At 38.6% G+C, this 19931-nt stretch overlaps 1 protein-coding gene and 1 long non-coding RNA gene across 3 annotated transcripts in view; one reads left to right on the top strand and one right to left on the bottom strand.

Annotated features, from left to right (window-relative positions):
• Positions 1–19931, bottom strand: part of LOC135743917 (macrophage mannose receptor 1-like) — a 172729-nt gene that overhangs the window by 71018 nt on the left and 81780 nt on the right. For both annotated transcript variants that reach the window (XM_065261819.2, XM_065261818.1), the window contains exons 2-6: positions 19336–19737; positions 18383–18556; positions 18139–18294; positions 17943–18056; positions 63–203 (exon numbers count right to left, since the gene is read on the bottom strand). In XM_065261819.2, the coding sequence (XP_065117891.1) occupies positions 63–203; positions 17943–18056; positions 18139–18294; positions 18383–18556; positions 19336–19737 (987 nt within the window). The remainder of the gene's footprint in view (positions 1–62; positions 204–17942; positions 18057–18138; positions 18295–18382; positions 18557–19335; positions 19738–19931) is intronic.
• LOC135743938 (uncharacterized) lies at positions 14364–14850 on the top strand. Its single transcript, XR_010530614.2, has 3 exons — positions 14364–14432; positions 14515–14618; positions 14729–14850. It is a non-coding gene; the product is annotated as an uncharacterized lncRNA (long non-coding RNA).

Here is a 19931-nt window from a genome sequence, read left to right as displayed (position 1 = left end):
AGCTGTTGGATGTTGCAGGTTCTTTATGGAACCATGAAGCCACAAAAGGTCAAGCTATGTACCTGTTGAAGGTGTGATATCTGTTAAATTTCCCTTGCGGCAAATGTAACCTAACTTCTTACTGCAGGCCAAACTTTCCCACTTGGATGCTTTACCAGCGTTTAATGCAGCACAGTTAAGGCCCGGCTCCAGAGAGGGATTACCTACAGGAATATAAAGATGACATTCAAACAATAAAACATTTGCATCAGTGCATTCTGGATAAGATTTATTATTTGTTGATACCCAGCATGCATTGCAGCAAGAAGCTTTTCGTTTTATTCACTGTAAAAAAAATCCGTAGAAATTTCAATGTTATTGCAGCTGGGTTGCCGGTAATTTACCGTAGATTTAAATTTATGTTATTTACTGGCAAGAGTTTGTTCAAATGTAATTTTTTTTAAAATATTAACAAGTCTTTACCTTTACAGAATAAAACTATACAATAACAGCCTCATGCAAAGCATTCTGGGAACCAGAAATCATCATCAACCTTTTTCTGTTTTTTGCTTCAGATTTTGTTTCCCAGAACGTTTTGCTTGATGCTGTTTTTTTAGTTTTACTCTGTAAAGACAAAGACTTGTAAATGTTAAATGATCATTCAACTTTGAACAAAATCTTGCCAGTAAATAACATAAATTTAAATCTACGGTAAATTACCGGCAACCCAGCTGCAATTTCTACGGATTTTTTTTACAGTGTTGTCACCATTGTTGAGATCCATATTCTGATTGTTAATGTTTGTGTGTCTAAATTAGACAACAGTTAATTTTTATTTGTCAGTGTATTAAAATTCATCATTGATATGAGAGTGACAGATCTCATACTTTAGTACCATTTTATTGACAGAAAAAAATACTTCTGGTGAGTAAGCAAGTACTAAAATAATAAATCAGTTTATTAGATTATGTTGTTATTATATCCTAACCACCATCATAGAATTTCACTACTATCTATTTTTTGCCACAACAAATATGTTTTAGACACACAAAGTTATAGCAGCCAGAAAGAAAAAAACTTAAAAAACCATGAGTCAAGAGTCCAACTGAAACAATCACTGATCACCATAATGGTGACTTTAAATAAAACGAAGCCAACATCTAAACCTACGTTAATAAATAACTCAATGCAATTTTTGTTTTCAAACAGAGATAGCGATAGAGAGGATAAAGTCACAGATTGCAAAGACTGCTTCAGTGTGGACCTATATAAATACTGAGCATTGTTAAAGGGATAGTTTGCCCTTAAATGAAAATCCTGTCATAATTTACTCACTGGCATGTTATTACAAACCTGTATAAATGTTTTTGTTCTGATGAACATGAAGGAAGATATTTTGAGGAATCTTCCTAATCAAACCGTTCGTGAGCCCCATTCACTTTCATTGTATTCTCTTTTCCTACTATAGGAGTGAATGGGGCTCACAAATGGTTTGGTTACAAATATTACTCAAAATATCTTCCTTCATGTGTAACATGTCTGGAACGGATACCCTCACCCACAAAGACCACGCGACCACTTTATGATGAGATCTGGTATTTTAATCTGTTGGTAAGGAGAAATTATCAGGTCAAAACGGGGTAGCAGCTCCTCCCACTCTGACACACAGTGTTGTTTATAGGGAGGACCGCACGTGCATGCGTCCACCAACCTCATGTAGTGAAACTGAGGCCAACAATAAAAGAAAAATAAAAAAAAATAAAATGTGAATAAAGAAAGAGCTTTAACTATAGCATATGGATTTCCCCTGCTCATTTTAAACAATGTGCTTTTTTTTTTTTACTAAAAAAATGTAGTATATCGCATTGCATCTTAACATTTTACACTTGAATTACAAATATGCACCATTTTACAATACAAACTCATGTGAATACACATTAAATCTGTATTCAAATACTGCATCATACTCTGAATGAGCAAAATAATTACAAAATATACTTAAACTCAGTGTATGTAAACATTATATACAGAACTAGATAATGTGCTTAGTATATTTGCACAGTCATATGCAATCTACACAATGTGCATCACACTCAGCACAAATAGAATGGTTTACCAAATAAAACATTAAATAACAGTCTTACCTTTTTATAACACTTAACATAAAACACTCATTAACTATCATCCAACACACTTTACTTTATAAAACAAACAAAACAGATAGCATACCTGTTGGTAAGGAGAAATTATCAGGTCAAAACGGGGTAGCAGCTCCTCCCACTCTGACACACTATAGTATTAGCACACAATGCTAATTAGTTAGCGCCACAATTATACTGACTACTTACACAAAATCACATTAAACAGTACATCCTTGTTGCAGCTAATACTATTGAATGTTGACACAATTTTAATTACATTCATCCAATGACAAATATACACATTGAAGCAAAAAAACATCAACATACCAGTGTTGTTTATAGGGAGGACCGCACGTGCATGCGTCCACCAACCTCATGTAGTGAAACTGAGGCCAACGCAAAACGCACGATGAGAAACCCCGGATGTGCCCCGCTGATGACACTCCCTCCCCAAACAGGTACTCAAAGAAAAGTTCCTCTACATTTTAGATATTTAAACAAAAATGATTCAAACGAAATTTCGTGAAGTTCATTACTTCAGCATGAATACACACATATGGAAAGTATAACATTAATAAAAAAAATAATAATTTTAGAAAATAAAAACTTTAGTACAAAAATATATATAAATAAAAGGAAAACTCAAAAAAAAAAACTCAAAACAAAAATCTAGTCAAAGTAATTTTTATACCAGTTACATCCTCCCCCCTGAACTTCACAAATTTCGACTATAGGGGATAATATACACTGGACTCAGACCAACTGCTATTTAGAATATTGTGCAACATAATGTTTCCCACTTACAGGGAAGGTAAGAACAGCAGGTTGATCAGGCCCACTGCAATCACCTGCAAAGGGTGCCTTAAACACCATTCATTTATAGATGAAACTTCATCTCAGATCCAGAACAACAGTGTACTGAAAACATTGACTCAAAAGGCACTTTACATTAAAGTTTAAATCTCTCAACAACAAAAAAAGTGCATTCTTACTTTAACAAAGACCTTATAACCCCACCAGCCGGATTCAGGGTTTTGATAGACTGGGTCATATTCTCAATTAACCTGTTGACAGGTTTCACTATCCTGCCCACTCTGGTCCTAACTCCAACCACTTCATGGTCTGTAGTTGGTTCAACATTACCAACAGGAATATCATCATGTATAATCTCTGAAGAAATACTGTTAGATTCATGAATCAGACCTTCGGTTTCTGGAGCTTCAGAATTACTGTCTCTCTCTATGGAGTCATCCTTTGATGCTGAAGGGACTTCTCCCAACACACCAGAAACTGTATCCACTGACACAATACTACTACTACTACTGCTGGGCAAACTCTGCTGAGGGCTCTCATGCACAGCACATTCTTCAACCCAACTGGCAACTCGGTCAGATACACTGGGCTCAATCTCGGGAGCACAATCATTTGCCAAAGAAGTTCTCACACCCATAGACAGTGACGTGCTACTACTGCTGGATGGTACATCAGAATCTTCCAGCTCCAACGGAAGAAAGTTAGCTTGCAGCAATAAGTTGCGGTGAACAGTTTTCTCCTGGCCAGTTTTAGTGTTATGTATACGGTAAATATGGCACTGAGGGTTCAACCCAACTACCCTGTAAGGTGTGGACTCCCACCTATCTGCCAGTTTTCTCTTTCCACGTTCACCTTTGTTGGCCAGGAGAACCTGATCTCCCAACTCAATATCACAGCCCTTTGTTTTCCGGTTGTACAATTCGGCCTGCCGCTGCTGGCTGGCATTGATGTTCTCTTGAGCAACGGTTAGAGCTTCTTTCAGGTCAGTCCTCAACCTCTTTACGTACTTGTCATAGTCAATGACATCACTGTCACCCTCAAGGTTACCAAACATGACATCCACAGGCAGCTTTGGAATTCTGCCAAACATTAGGTAAAATGGGGCATACCCAGTGGATTCATGCACGGTACAGTTGTACGCAAAAGTCAGTGTATAAAGCATCTGAGACCACCTATCCTTGGACCTAGGCGGCAATGCCCTGATCATGTTGCCCAAGGTTCTATTGAACCTCTCGACAAGGCCATTGCCCATGGGATGGTAGGCGGTTGTTCTGGACTTTTTCACTCCTGCGACCTGCAACAGCTCTCGAATCAACTGACTTTCAAAGTTAGCTCCCTGATCAGAGTGGATCCGATCAGGGAAGCCATACACACAGAAGTACTTGTCCCACAATTGCCTTGCCACCTGCCTCGCTGATTGATTACGGCACTGAAAAGCATGAGCCATACGGGAAAAATGGTCAGTAACAACTAACACATCTACGTTATGACCCCTGGAGCTTTCTGCGGTCCAAAAATCAATGCATACAAGCTCCATGGGCCTTGACGTTCTCACACTCTCCAGCGGGGCTCTGCCTTCAGGTTCGGGCGTTTTACTAACGACACAGCGTTGACAACATTTGACGTACCTGCGAACATCATGTTCCAACCCGACCCAGAAGAACCTTTGTCTCGCCAGGTGCATGGTTCTACTTTGGCCCTGGTGCCCTGCTTCATCGTGAATGCCTGTCATCACCTGTGCAACTAAAGACGATGGAACAACATACTGTAACCGTTTCTTTCCTGCCAGATTGTCTTTCCTTACTCGATACAGAACACCATCAACCATCTTTAATTTGTCCCACTGCTTCAAAAGCCTGAGAACTTTATGAATCTCCCCAGCACGCTCACGGCGTGAGGCTCTTTTGCCCCTATTGATGTAAAACAGGACCCGGGACAGGCAAGGATCATTTTGTTGTGCATCTCGAAGTTCATCCAATGACAAAACTGGTAAAGGGCATTGCCCAGGGGGTGACAAATGTTGGATGTCTTGACCTATCAATGAGATTGCTCTGGATTCTACTCCTGCTTCCCAGTGACTATGACCCTCTAACACTGCAGACACCTCAGCACAGGAGAGCGGACATTGGTTTGATGTTACACAGGGAGGGTCATCAGCGCCCTGAAGCCCAGTACTCAGCCTAAATGCTTCCTGCACAGTGTCTTTCCCAAACTGTTCTGCTTCCTTGAGCAGTGAAATGTAAGGTTCAGTCAGCAGTCTCTCGCTGAGCCGGTTAGGAACAAAGGGTTGACGACTCAGAGCATCGGCCACCACATTTTTAGGACCAGGTATGTATTTAATGCTAAAGCGGTATGGCGCCAACTTTGAGATCCATCGCTGTTCACACGCGTCGAGTTTAGGCTTTGTGAGGACATAAGTTAATGGATTGTTATCCGTCCATACGACAAATTCACTGCCTTTCAGCCAGTGACTGAATTTGTCGCAAACAGACCACTTCAAAGCCAAAAACTCTAAGCGATGAGCAGGATACCTAGCCTGGGCGCGGTTAAGAGCCTTGCTAGCAAAAGCGATCGGCCGAGCTCTAGTCTCACCCTCTGCAAGCTGCGAAAGTACGGCACCTAACCCGTCAGTAGAAGCGTCAGTGGACAAAATAAATGGCCGGCTAAAGTCAGGATGCGTCAGCACTACAGAATTTACCAAAGCAGCTTTTAGCTGCTGGAAGGCACTGCTGTGCTCCTCCTTCCAATCCCCAGGGCTCAATTTCCTGAACGCAGCAACACGTTTATCTGGAGGCTTTTTGCCCCTTGGGGCAGCTGTCAATGCAAACAAAGGTTTTGCGATAGTGGAGCAATTCTGGATGAATCTTTGGTAATACAACACCATCCCAAGGAAAGACTTTATTTTCCTTTGAGACGGGGTTACCCCATCCTCCATCATCAAATCAGACTCTGACACTGCCGCAATAGCACTGACCTTGTCTGGGTCAGTTGCTACACCTGTACTGTCAATAACATGCCCCAAAAACCGCACGCTTCTCTGGAGGAAATGACACTTTTTAGGAGCCAATTTTAACCCATGTTCACGTAGCCTACTGAACACCATTTCAAGTCTTTTGATGGCCTCACCCTCGTCCGGGGCATACACAAGTAGGTCATCCAGGTAACAAAGCAACGTCAGGAAATTTTGGTCGCCAAAGATATTCATCATTAGGCGCATGAAGCTAGCGGGGCTGTTACAGAGCCCCTGCGGCAGCCTGTTAAATTCAAATAGGCCCATTGGCGTTGTGAAGGCCGTGAGCTTCTTGTCCTCCTCCGCCATGGCAACATTATAAAAGCCGGAGGTGAGATCCATTACACTAAACAAAGCATTCCCACCCAGGGCCGCCAAGCAGTCTGCTTGGTGAGGTAAGGGGTGAGCGTCCTTAATGGTCCGAGCATTAAGCCAGCGGTAATCAACGCAAACGCGAAGTTCACCGCTCTTCTTCCATACAAGGACCAGTGGGGACGCCCACTCACTACAAGACTTCCTAATGATGTCTTGCTCCTCCATCTCCGAGAGCACCTTCCTCAAGGTTTGATATTGGGCCGGGGGGACACGCCTATACGGAAGCCTAAAAGGGTGGTTGTCTGATAAATGAATCCTATGGACAAACTCTTTGGCCTTACCACAGTCTAGCCTGTGTTTAGAAAACACATCCTGATACTTCTGAATCAGCTGTAGAAGCTGATCCTTCCAGTACGGAGTGACTTCACAGGACCCTATGTCAAGGTCACCGAGGCCAAGCTTTTGCAGTACACTATGTATATCAGAAGGGGGGCTGCATATACCAACAGTAGAGGAGACAGACTGACTCTGTACATTCACAGCCTCTCCATGACTATTTTCAAGTTGCACATCCAAGTCTTCAACTGCTAAAACAGGAGACACATCTGCTATTTTGGCATTACGTCTCAAAGTGAGCGGTTTATTAGACGGGTTAATAACCTTAACCGGCACCCATCTGTCACCTGGCAGTGTGGCTATAACACGCCCGACAAGAACACCCTTCTTGTGAGTCTGAGCCTTAGGTGGTTCGACCAGCACAGCACTGCCCACAGAAACAGAAGAACTGGCGGGAAGCCTTCCCCACACAAGGTGCTCCTGACGAGGTAGAAGTGTGACAGCTTGAGTAAGCTTAGCGGTACCGATGACGGTTGGGATGGTACTGCCCTGCCATCTGTCATGTCCAGATAACATATTCAAGAACCGTTGGATCTCTGGTTCTCCTGTAGGATTTGGCTGATTCATGACACGCCAATAGCTTTGGGACTGCTTAAGTTGACTAAGAATGTATTTGATGACGTTAGTACCGACGATTAACTGGTCTTTTTGTCCTGGTACAACAAGGGTTGGTACAACAACTGAGTGGTCATATACATGCATTTTTAGCTGATAGATGCACTTGGGCCTGACCCGAACGCCACCACAACCTACAAGTAAAATATCAGTGTGGGGCTGATCAGACTCAAGGGTCCCACATGCATCTAGCAGCTTGCACTCCATTTCCTCGCTAATGGTACATGCCATAGAACCAGTGTCCAATAGGCCCTGGCATATGACTGTATCATTAACCAACACATCTGTATAGAATAAACTGTCAGCTTTTTCCAGTTTTGCAATGCTCTGGAACAAAACAATGCTGCTACTTGACTCAACTTGACAATTGCTGCTATAGATGACCATCGGATCATCTTCACTGGTGAGAGGCTGACTTTTAGCACTCACACCGCCCTCCCCCCAATGTGAGTGATCTAGTTTCCCTGATCGTCATTGGCTTGGGCCATGTCTTGCCCAGCAGCCCTGTGACACTGCTTACGCTGATGCCCAAACTCTAAACAATTAAGACATCTCTTTTCCCTCATGCAGTGCGAACGGGTTGAATGAGATCTGTCTCCACATACTGCACATGGGGAAGCTCGATACCACTGAGACGGTTGAGGCTTTGGTCCTGGAGCAGGTAAGGTGGTGCGCTCGAGCACCCTCTCTAACATCTTTAACACACGCTCCAAAGTGCCAGATTCCACAGATTCGTTTGTTTTAGGGTGTGGGCTTGCAGCACATGCTGCAGAGTTTACACCTACATCTTCACTTCCTACTGTTACCTGAGTGCTCACAGGTCCTTTAACAACAGCAGCCTGGTTTACTGCAGCTTTAAATGCAGAAGGAAGCTGCCTACGAGACCTAAAGTCCCTTTCATGCTCATCAATGGCCTCTTGGACCTCTTCGGCGGACCATTTGCTTATGGGCTTACATCTAAAGACACTGGCAAGGTCAGAATTAGGGCAGTTCCGGATAAACATCATTACAATCTCCGAACTCATATTCTCCATCTTACCACCACATCTTTTCAGGTGAGCATCTGCTAGCTCGGCTGCTTCATTCAACCTGACCCAATAGTCAACAGGGCACTCATTGTGTTTTGGCTGTGTCGCATAAAAATCAGCTAACGGCTGGCATGAGCCAGGGCTCTCACTAAAATAGCGACGCAGTACCTCGTAAACAACTTCAGGGCAGAGTACTGCAGCCGAGCTGCTTTTTAGCTTAACCTTAACAATGCTCTTTGCCCTACCACAAAGGTGATTAAGTATCTCTTCTACGCTGTCTGCCTTGTTGCAGCCCTTTTTGGACAGAAATACTTCCATCTGTTCAATCCACTCCAGGATGGTACACTTATCACTACCATCCCCTCTGAACATTTGTGGGTCTTTAATGTCAGCTTTGACTATAAGGTTTAGCTTGGACAGATCAAGATTCGGTGATAAAGGCATTGTCATTGATGGAAGCTGCTCAGACGATGGAGCGGGATCAGGTAATATTGAGGCTTGGTTTGTCAACAAACGCGTAACAATAGAATCGCCTATTTGACTTCCAAGCTCACCAATGAGATCACGTAGTTGCTGTGTAACATTGTCACAACCAACATTGGCAGGCGTGGATGACTTTGGTTCGTTTATCTTGGTGTAGGGCGGAAACGAAGCAGTCGCAGAATCATAAACCAACATGCGCGGTTTACCAACTTTAGGCTCGTCAACTCCAAGAACGCCTCGACCCCTGCCAATGTGAGGTGTTACAAAACTTCCATTAAACCCTCCTTCTGCCATAATACCAGTGGTAAGTAGTTACAATGGAAAACATACACACGCACAAAAAAAATATCTTCACAGTTATCATATGCTTTAAGTCAAATGAAGGCAAAAACGGGAAACAAATGGATAGAAAGTCCAATATGTGGTGTGGTGAAGTGAGATTTCAATGACTGAGTTCAATTACTGAATTACTGTCAATGTCCAGACACTGATACCGGAATGTCAATGATGAAAATGCTTCGGACGTCGTTTTCTGCGTTGTGATCCTACGTCGTTGAACCCCAGCGACCAGCTGCAGCGGATCTAGTGCATCCGGGTCACGGCACCAAATTTATGTAACATGTCTGGAACGGATACCCTCACCCACAAAGACCACGCGACCACTTTATGATGAGATCTGGTATTTTAATCTGTTGGTAAGGAGAAATTATCAGGTCAAAACGGGGTAGCAGCTCCTCCCACTCTGACACACAGTGTTGTTTATAGGGAGGACCGCACGTGCATGCGTCCACCAACCTCATGTAGTGAAACTGAGGCCAACAATAAAAGAAAAATAAAAAAAAATAAAATGTGAATAAAGAAAGAGCTTTAACTATAGCATATGGATTTCCCCTGCTCATTTTAAACAATGTGCTTTTTTTTTTTTACTAAAAAAATGTAGTATATCGCATTGCATCTTAACATTTTACACTTGAATTACAAATATGCACCATTTTACAATACAAACTCATGTGAATACACATTAAATCTGTATTCAAATACTGCATCATACTCTGAATGAGCAAAATAATTACAAAATATACTTAAACTCAGTGTATGTAAACATTATATACAGAACTAGATAATGTGCTTAGTATATTTGCACAGTCATATGCAATCTACACAATGTGCATCACACTCAGCACAAATAGAATGGTTTACCAAATAAAACATTAAATAACAGTCTTACCTTTTTATAACACTTAACATAAAACACTCATTAACTATCATCCAACACACTTTACTTTATAAAACAAACAAAACAGATAGCATACCTGTTGGTAAGGAGAAATTATCAGGTCAAAACGGGGTAGCAGCTCCTCCCACTCTGACACACTATAGTATTAGCACACAATGCTAATTAGTTAGCGCCACAATTATACTGACTACTTACACAAAATCACATTAAACAGTACATCCTTGTTGCAGCTAATACTATTGAATGTTGACACAATTTTAATTACATTCATCCAATGACAAATATACACATTGAAGCAAAAAAACATCAACATACCAGTGTTGTTTATAGGGAGGACCGCACGTGCATGCGTCCACCAACCTCATGTAGTGAAACTGAGGCCAACGCAAAACGCACGATGAGAAACCCCGGATGTGCCCCGCTGATGACACTCCCTCCCCAAACAGGTACTCAAAGAAAAGTTCCTCTACATTTTAGATATTTAAACAAAAATGATTCAAACGAAATTTCGTGAAGTTCATTACTTCAGCATGAATACACACATATGGAAAGTATAACATTAATAAAAAAAATAATAATTTTAGAAAATAAAAACTTTAGTACAAAAATATATATAAATAAAAGGAAAACTCAAAAAAAAAAAACTCAAAACAAAAATCTAGTCAAAGTAATTTTTATACCAGTTACACATGTTCATCAGTACAAAGAATTTTGGTAACACTTTAAAATAGTTGGTTACACAGGAACTACTGCAGAACAAATGATTAGAGCTGCATTAACACTGAAATAACTACTCATAACTAAAAAAGAAGAGCGATTAACTAATCAGTAGGTAATAGCATAGTAATGTTTGAGTTAAGTAACAACTAGTAACATATTAACTACTGCATGTTGAAGAATCCTGGTGAACAATTAATTAACTAAGACTTATTTAAAGAAGTAACTAGGAATTAACTACATATCAACAGTCACATACCAAAAAATAAGGTCTGATCCTGTAAACTTTTTCGGCGTGCATTCCCCCTTTGTGTAAGGTGTATCCCTTCGTGCCCCCCCCCCCAAAAAAATCTAAAACTTATTAATTTGTATTACACAAAACATATTCAATTCTACAGTGTGGTGCTGTTGGTTAGTAGCATTATTTTTCTGAGGTTTAATTACACAGAATTTATGATAAAATACTTCACAACATCAGGGGGGGGGGCAGTTTGAGAACCACTGCTGTAACTAAAAATAATCCAATCTGATAAAAACATGTTTACTTAAATTACTTTGAATTACTCATGTTACCTATCATCACTGAAAGGGTCAAATATGGTAACTCTTTAGGATTCAGATCTTATGTAACCATATAAATTAAATTATTTGCAATTTTATTCTGTTTTCTATCTTATTGATTTAACCATAAACAACGTAAGGAATACACCTCTTAATCTCTAGCCAACTTACCTCATAAAATACAGATTCCATGTTTTCAGCCTCTGTTAGATATATCCCTCCTCATTGATGTTTATAAGAGTGGAAGACTGACTTAATCTTAAGAAAATCATGGTAACCCGTTGTGGCAAAACTGAAGTCACTACCCCTTTAACCATTCATTGTATTTTGCCATTCATAACGTGACATCGTGACGTAATGACGCTACTACGTCAGCTACGTGAGTGGAAGTGACGAGCATATAAGCGAGCCTTCATTCACAAAATGGTAGACCGATACAGAGATACTACACGCCAGTTTGCCAGTGTTGTTGTTCGTCGTGGTGTGGGATAAGGAAGAAAGTGTCTGAGTCATTTGTTATTGATCGAGTGGAGAGGAGAAGTTCGGCTGTGACACCTAATCGTGGTGAACGCTAGTATGCGTGTTTCATGGCGTAGGATGAATCTGGAAACCCCGAGTGCTGAAAACGCTGCCAAACGCGTGCGATTATGGATATGTGAGCCTTGAACGACGCCGCAACGGAGACGCTGTGTGCACGGCTGTGGCGGGTCTCATTTGGATAAAGTGTTGTGTTTGCTGGACCGCGTTGAGGCGAATGCTGAATGAAACCGCGGCAACGCCAAGTCAACACGACGTCAGGTATCCACACTCACACAGTGAAACTGTTTCTGGTTAATGGCAGAAACCAAATAACCTCTCTGTAGCTCGAACCCAACTTAACTTTCTCAGACCAATATTACCCTTACCCCCGCTGCCATTAAATAACGGCGAACTGGTGTAAACTTCCACACACACACACACATACACATGAACTTTCACTCACACACACACGCAAACCACACACCATTTTTGTTTTGGTTGTTTGTATATATATATTTTTTTTTCTTGTTTTTCTTGTTGGTGTTTGAGTATTTGTATTAGTAGTGTCAATGCTTTTGTTATCTTCTATATTTTGAAGTACTGGTGTAGTGTATGGTGTCCAATTCATGTTTTTCACTTGTGTTGCAAATGTAAATACACTCAAATGTTTTTGAAAGTGTACTTCTGTGTCCTAGTGATTTACTTTGTTTTGGTGGGATTTATTGTGATATTCACACAACCAAATGGTCATCATATCACTAAGATGTGTAACAGTTGCCATCAGAGCTATCCGTGGTAACTAATTATTAGTATTTTTTGACCAGTTCATGCTGGTCTGGCGCCCAAACAAACTCCTACTATAAAAACTTTTCTTAGTAGGGCCGGCCACTGTTACACCGTTAGTAATTATTCAAGTATTACTACCCTGTTCTTAATGAATTACTTAAAATTTTGACCATTATTTTAAAGTGAAAATCATTGTAACTTATTAGTAATTACTCAGGACTTAAGACATAAATCTTAAAGAGCACCTATTATGGGATACACGTTTTTAAACATCCTTTTGTGTGTAAGTGTGCATTAGTACATGCTAACGATATTCAAAAAGTACATACCTCAAAGAAAACGATGACGCGAGTTATCGTCTCTAACGTTCGAGGACTACAAAAAACACTCGGATTGTAGGCAACAGTTTACTTCCTGGGATTAGTGACGTAGATAAGACCAACATTATCATAGTTCAGCCCTCTCTGCTTTGCTTGGGTATGCCCTCAAAGACGGGGGTGGGGTGGGGAGCGCCGAGTCAGAAGAGAGCTAAAATGGCGGAGGTTGGGAGTCCCTGCTTTGACTCTGTTTGCAAACTCTTGTTTCATCGTTTAAGCGATTAAATCTCTCGAGTAGACGCTGTCTCTTTAGATGCAAGGGCAAAATAACACTTTATGGACTTTCACAGAGGACATCATGTTTAATACGGTTCCGGAAAAATCCAGTCAGAAGTTGTTCACGGAGTTTTCACAATAACTGCTTCTCATGAACCGAAGCTGGATTTGCGCGACGTCTCCTCTTGAAAGTTGGATTACTGTGCACTTCTGGATCACAGACTGTTAGTATTCATGTTTATTATTTGCCTTTTACTGTACATTACGTAACCGGTAACCGGAGATTAACATAATGTGCGTGTAGAGCTAAGCTTGCAAGCTAATTGTTTTGTGTTGTAATACTGTATTTCATAAACAACGTACCATATTTACACACGTGTATGTTGAATTATGCAGGCTTTCGTTTTTTTTATCGATGTTGGTTTAGACATGTTTACAAACTTGCTAAGTTGCTAAGCTAAATACAAATACAAATGCCAGCTAAACTGTTACCGGTAAAATTTGTTCTCACGATCAAACTCAAGAAACTCTAAGTACAGCTGATTTGTTTAAAGTTATATGTATTTTACTGTTGTATTTACTTGAAGCTTTCTTAGATTTTGAAACGAAGTAAACACGTAATGTGTGTTGCTAATGTTGGGCCATGTAATATGTAATACATTTACGTTTTAATGAATAGTCTAACGATTTATAGTCATTGTACTCTATTGTTATAATATTTCTTTTTGACTGAATACATGTTTGTTTTATTTGTCTATATCCTAGATTCGCAGCTGTACACATCCTTCTACACTGTATGCAAACATGCAACATCATTACACACAGTACAAGGAGTCAGACTGGCATATGAGGAGCAAAGGTGTTTAACACATTATGGAGTGGTTTCCCGGACAGGGATTAGACTAGTCCTAGACTTAAACACTTTTAAGAGCTCTCCAAACGGAAAACAACTTGCACTTACATATCTTAAAATACATCAGTGCCCTTTGTTTTACCTCAAAATGCACACAGGTAATGTTTATAGGAAGGCATGTTTGTTAAAACTAGTTATATTTCCTAATTCAACTAAGGCCTAGTCCTGGATTAAGCTAATCCTGGTCCGCGAAACCGCCCCATTATGTATTTACCTAGTGAAACCACTACCAGTCTTAAATGTATAACTGATGATGACGTAGCCTGAGATTTCAGATTTGCAGCAAAAAAAAAAATGATTTTCTCATTTATTGGAATGCTGTGCAGGTATTTAAGTATTTTAGTAACTGTGTTAAATAAAGTAGTATTTACTTTTACAATAAATTAATTGCTTGTTTATATTTTACAGGTATTTGTACCTTGCAGCCATCCATTACAATGTCACCAAGCCGTAACAAAAGCAGGAGAGGAAAAGTACAAGGCTATGTTCCCAAAACACACAAGTGACATACCGTAAGCAGTAATGTTTTATTTCAAATACATTCATAATTAAAAACTTAATGTATGAAGCAGGGAAATAAATGATCAAAACAAAAGATTTATTGACTGCAATATTTCTACAGTTATGTGGAGGATGTGATCAGGCTTGTGTTTGATGAGGTATTTGAAGATAAGCTGAAGGAAACCCCGATTCCAATGGACCTGGCATCACAGTTTGAGAGACCTTCAAAGGAGGACGTGATTGCATGCCATCTTCAGTGCAGGGGTCGTCGAAAGCCAAAATTGTGACCGATCTGATCAGGAAGCTCCAAGCGTATCTGGAGAACAACACACGACAGGATGATAACCTTATAGTGTCGTCTTAAATAGCACCAGCTGACAAAGCTTTGCTGTGCCATTTATCTGAATAGATAGCTGTAAGAAATGAATTGAACAATTTTTGAAACAAGAGCAGAATATGGTTACTAAAGTATGTTTATTTGTATATTGTTTAACATTTAAATATATATTTGTAATAAATAAAAAAAACTTTTGACTGATTATTATATTTTCTTTAAAGTTGCATCTTTTGTTCTTTTGGGTACTTTGTTACTATAATGATACTTTAGTGTTATTGGTTTAAAAATGTAATAAAACTTACTCTAGTCCTGCACCTCAAAGGCTTATAGTCGGTACAATAAATGTTCTGTGTGTAGGGATTTAGACAATTTGTGCAAAACCTGGATGATGAATCACGCAGGTAAGAGGCCCTGGAACATGTTACATTCTCCTTAAAACCTAATAAGTAAAAACATAGCACTTATAAGTAAGCAGTTTTTCATAATAAACTTTACCATAGTGAAATAATGTAGAACATTCATTTCAATTAATACTTTCTTTGTGCTACATTTGGTGTTTCCATATAGTTTGCACAGTAATATAGTATGTAACAGTCTTTTATAATAAAGTTTACAATAGTAAAATAATGTTAATAAGTGAAATAGTTTTATAATCATTTCAAATAAAACCTTCTATGTGCTACATTTGGTGTTTCCATATAGTTTGCACAGTAATATAGTATGTAAGCGGTCTTTTATAATAAAGTTTACAATAGTAAAATAATGTTAATAAGTGAAATAGTTTTATAATTATTTCAAATAAAACCTTCTATGTGCTACATTTGGTGTTTCCATATAGTTTGCACAGTAATATAGTATGTAAGCGGTCTTTTATAATAAAGTTTACAATAGTAAAATAATGTTAATAAGTGAAATAGTTTTATAATCATTTCAAATAAAACCTCCTATGTGCTACATTTGGTGTTTCCATATAGTTTGCACAGTAATATAGTATGTAAGCGGTCTTTTATAATAAAGTTTACAATAGTAAAATAATGTTAATAAGTGAAATAGTTTTATAATTATTTCAAATAAAACCTTCTATGTGCTACATTTGGTGTTTCCATATAGTTTGCAAAGTAATGTAGTACGTTATAATTACCTTTTGGATGTCTTTGCAACACATTTTCGTCTTCGTTTAGCATTCTGGCAGAGCTAAGGACACCTAAAAAAGTTAAATCCAATCGCGTTAATTGACGGAGATCGTTTATATCGTAACGGCCGTCTGAACTCTCTGGATCGAGCTTGAAGTGGTAAGGCAGTACAGACACCATCGTTTATAGAGAAATATAGCGCTTGTTTACGTTGCCTGTGACTCTCAGTCAGAACCGGAAAATCCACGCGTAGTCAGGGCCGTAACCTTTCAAACACACGCCGAACCCAGTTGAACAATAACAGTTGAGTAGTCATCTGACCAATCCGAATACACTAGACATTTTGGGAGGCGGAGACAGGAACTAAACCGAGCGTTTTCCAGACTGGCAGAAATCGGTGAGGTATGTAAGCAATTTATAAGACTCACAGTGCATTAGTTCAAGTTTTAATAACATGTATGTACTATGGGATATTACAATAACGTGCTAACGTGCTAATTTATTAGCATAATTGGTGCTCTTTAAGAAATTACTTAAAATGTTGACCATTATTTTAAAGTGAAAAACATGGTAATGTACTAGTAAGTACTAAGGTCATAGCACAATGAATTCTAAGACATTCTTAGTTACAATTCATGGTAACCCCCTAGTAAAGACACAATCCTGTACTTTTATAATAACAACACTATTACCAATAAAAGAAATGGTACTGTAAATGCATAAAGTAACGTTATGCAACCTGAAGTGAGTAACAACACAAACAGTAGAGTGGACCTTTGTCTGCCCCCATGTAGAAAACGAAAACATAATGCATACTTTTTTAATAAATTCTTTAAAAATACTAAATAGTTACACAGATTACTAAATGTTCAATATTTAATTTATGAGTAGACAGTGCCACATTTTCCATAAGATTTTACTAAAATAGGCTAACGTTACTTATTTAACTTAACATATCTAACACAAAATGGCAACTGTAAATCCATGTGCCTGGCTTTGGTTGTTTCTTTGCATCGCAGCAAAATCTCTTCTCACTCTGTTTCGCTTCTCTTCTCTGTAGTTTTAGCAGTTTGTGAAAAGATAACTCCAATTTCATGTTGAATCTATGTGTTCAGTTAATCACACAAAAGCTCTTTCGAATATTAGCCGGGCTTTTGACGTCATGCACCTCCCCCTCCTTAAAGTGACAGCGTATGGGTTCAGTTCATAATCAAATCGAACATGGATTTATTAACTATTTACAATAAAAGCAAGTGATAATGATTAAATAATTAAGATGAGGTTAATTCTTGCGTTTCAAATTTTTAAAGAGCACAATGGATTTGGATTTAATCATGAATCAATATAGATAACATAAAGGATCAAAATGTGATCATATAGCTCTCACACACACACACACACACACACGCACACACACACACACACACACACACACACACGGACGCACGCGTGCACACACATTTATCATAATTAATTTACAGCAACTGTTAATATGTAGTTAATTTATAGCCTTTTAAAATATGTCTTGGTTAATATATTGTTCACCAGGATTTATTTAACATGTAATAGTTAATAATGATTATTAAATAAGTAACCCAAACATTAATATGCTATTACTTTCTGATTAGTTAATCGCTCTTCTTTATTAGTTACCAGTAGTTATAGTGTTAATGCAGCACTAACCATTTGTTCTGCATTACTTTTTGTTTAACTACCTATTAAGTTTGGACCATTATTTTAAAGTGTTACCGACATTTGTAACATGAGAATGTAAAATTGATGACAGAATTTTCATTTTCATTTTTGAGTAAACTTTCCCTTTAATTTAACACTGGGGATTTAGCTGTGTCATGAATGTTAGATACCTGGAGCCCAGTTGAGATATCTGAATGGGTTTCCATTACTCCACTGCCATCCACTCTCAAAGTCAAGACTGTTGAGTCCGATCCATAAAGCTGAACTCAAGAGATCTGTCAAGCCTGAAATATAAAGTTCATGAAATTCTGCTTTGTTTAGTGAATGAAATCATTTTAGTTTAGGATAATAGTGGGATCTGTGTACCTGATATATAAGACTGTTCATGTAGTTCTGATATACTGAGAAGATCTGCATCTTGTTGTTGGCAGCTGGCTCGAGCTTGATACCAGGTCAGTGCTGATTGTGTGTTTCTCTGATATAATACACCAGTTACTGGATCACTGTCCCATCCTGAGACGCCTATTGAGTCAAACAATAATTTAAATTATAATAAATTTATTATATATATTTATTGTTATATTTATATATATTTTATTTATGTTCTTACTTTTGGCTGGACAGAAGCCCCACTTCTTGTCCGAATCATAGTCTGTCTCAGTTGAACACCACATTTTGCCATCTGATTTTCCGTCCATGATGCACTCAGCGTACCACTTGTCATTAAACTTAAAGGGAAACTGACATGGCTTTCCAAATGAATTCCCATCCAGAGTATAAATCTCTACAGGACACAAAATTAGAGAAAAGAGAGAGAAATAATGATGAAGGAAACAAATGAATCTCCACTGAGGGGTTGTAACTCAAAAACTGGATCAGAATTTTTCTTCTGATGTGGGCAGCAGGGCAATAAACAATGCTAAATATATAATGCAACTATGCATTTACTATAACCTAAAAGTCAAGTCAAATTTATTTGTATAACACTTTTACAATGTTTCATTACTAAAATGAACCTCATGGAAAATATCAAATATGTTTAACATATATCATTATTGCAAATGTTACTGTCTTCATAAATAGATTATAATCTAATAAAATGGTATATACTTTTTCATTGGCTACCAAACCAAACATGTCGTCCAGTAATATGATAATAAAACATCATATTAAACTCAACATGCCTTTTAATCTTACATGAAAATGACTCTTATAGAAAAAGATATAAGAGCAGGACTTTAACATTACATAAATAATTAGCAATAATACCATGAGCAGTAGGTTAAAAAGCAAAGAGAAATGATATCAACATCATGAAGTGCACCCCAGCACAACACATCTACAAAAATTAAAACAGTGACGTCTTTAAGATTGTAGAAGGACTATTACAATAAAAGCTATAAACAGAATTACAAAACACTAAAATAAGCTAAACCAATGTTAACAGTCTCACGGTGAAAATATCATGAAAATTAAATGATTACATTTTTATTGTTTTTGCGTTTACTCAGTTTTCAGTTGCTATCCAAAGGTTGCATTAATTACTTAATATTGAGGATGTACCTTGATATCCATGAGAACACAGATTGTCTGTAGTCCCATAAATCTGCCAGCGACTCCAAGATCCATTTCCCTTTAACAGCATCATATTTTGGTCCCCTCGATGGCCGTAGTTCAGATGTAACGGTTGTCCCTTTAAGCCAAACAAGGTCTCATTCTTACATTCCCAGGTCTGTAGAGGACTGAGCTCTTTACAGGGCAGAAGGATCACTTTCTCAAAGTCTTTAACGTTTTGAGCTCCCAAACAGAGTTTAAGAGAGACGCTGATAATTCTTGAAGAAGAAACCCATCGGAAACGCTGAGCGTCAGAAGATACATCACACGGTGCCGTCTGTATAACACTGGCACTGATGACATTCACACATCTGTTGTGATCCTCATTGTAGATGAGAAAAGAGCTGCCGTCTAAAGAAAAAGAGATTTCAGATGATATTTAATATTACGCTGACTACAATGTTTGTTTAAGACTCAAGTCATTTAGTTTTACCTGAAGTACCATTGACATGCAGAACTCATAAAGCATCTGTATTATTTATATCTACTGTATTTGGTTGAGAATGATGCTTAACCTCTTACACCAGATCTAGATAGGCCAGGAG

This window comes from Paramisgurnus dabryanus, chromosome 2 (assembly GCF_030506205.2).
Source record: "Paramisgurnus dabryanus chromosome 2, PD_genome_1.1, whole genome shotgun sequence".
In the NCBI taxonomy this organism is placed as follows: Eukaryota; Metazoa; Chordata; class Actinopteri; order Cypriniformes; family Cobitidae; genus Paramisgurnus; species Paramisgurnus dabryanus.
The sequence above is the reverse complement of the archived record's forward strand: the minus strand, read 5'-3'. Positions and strand labels throughout refer to the sequence as shown.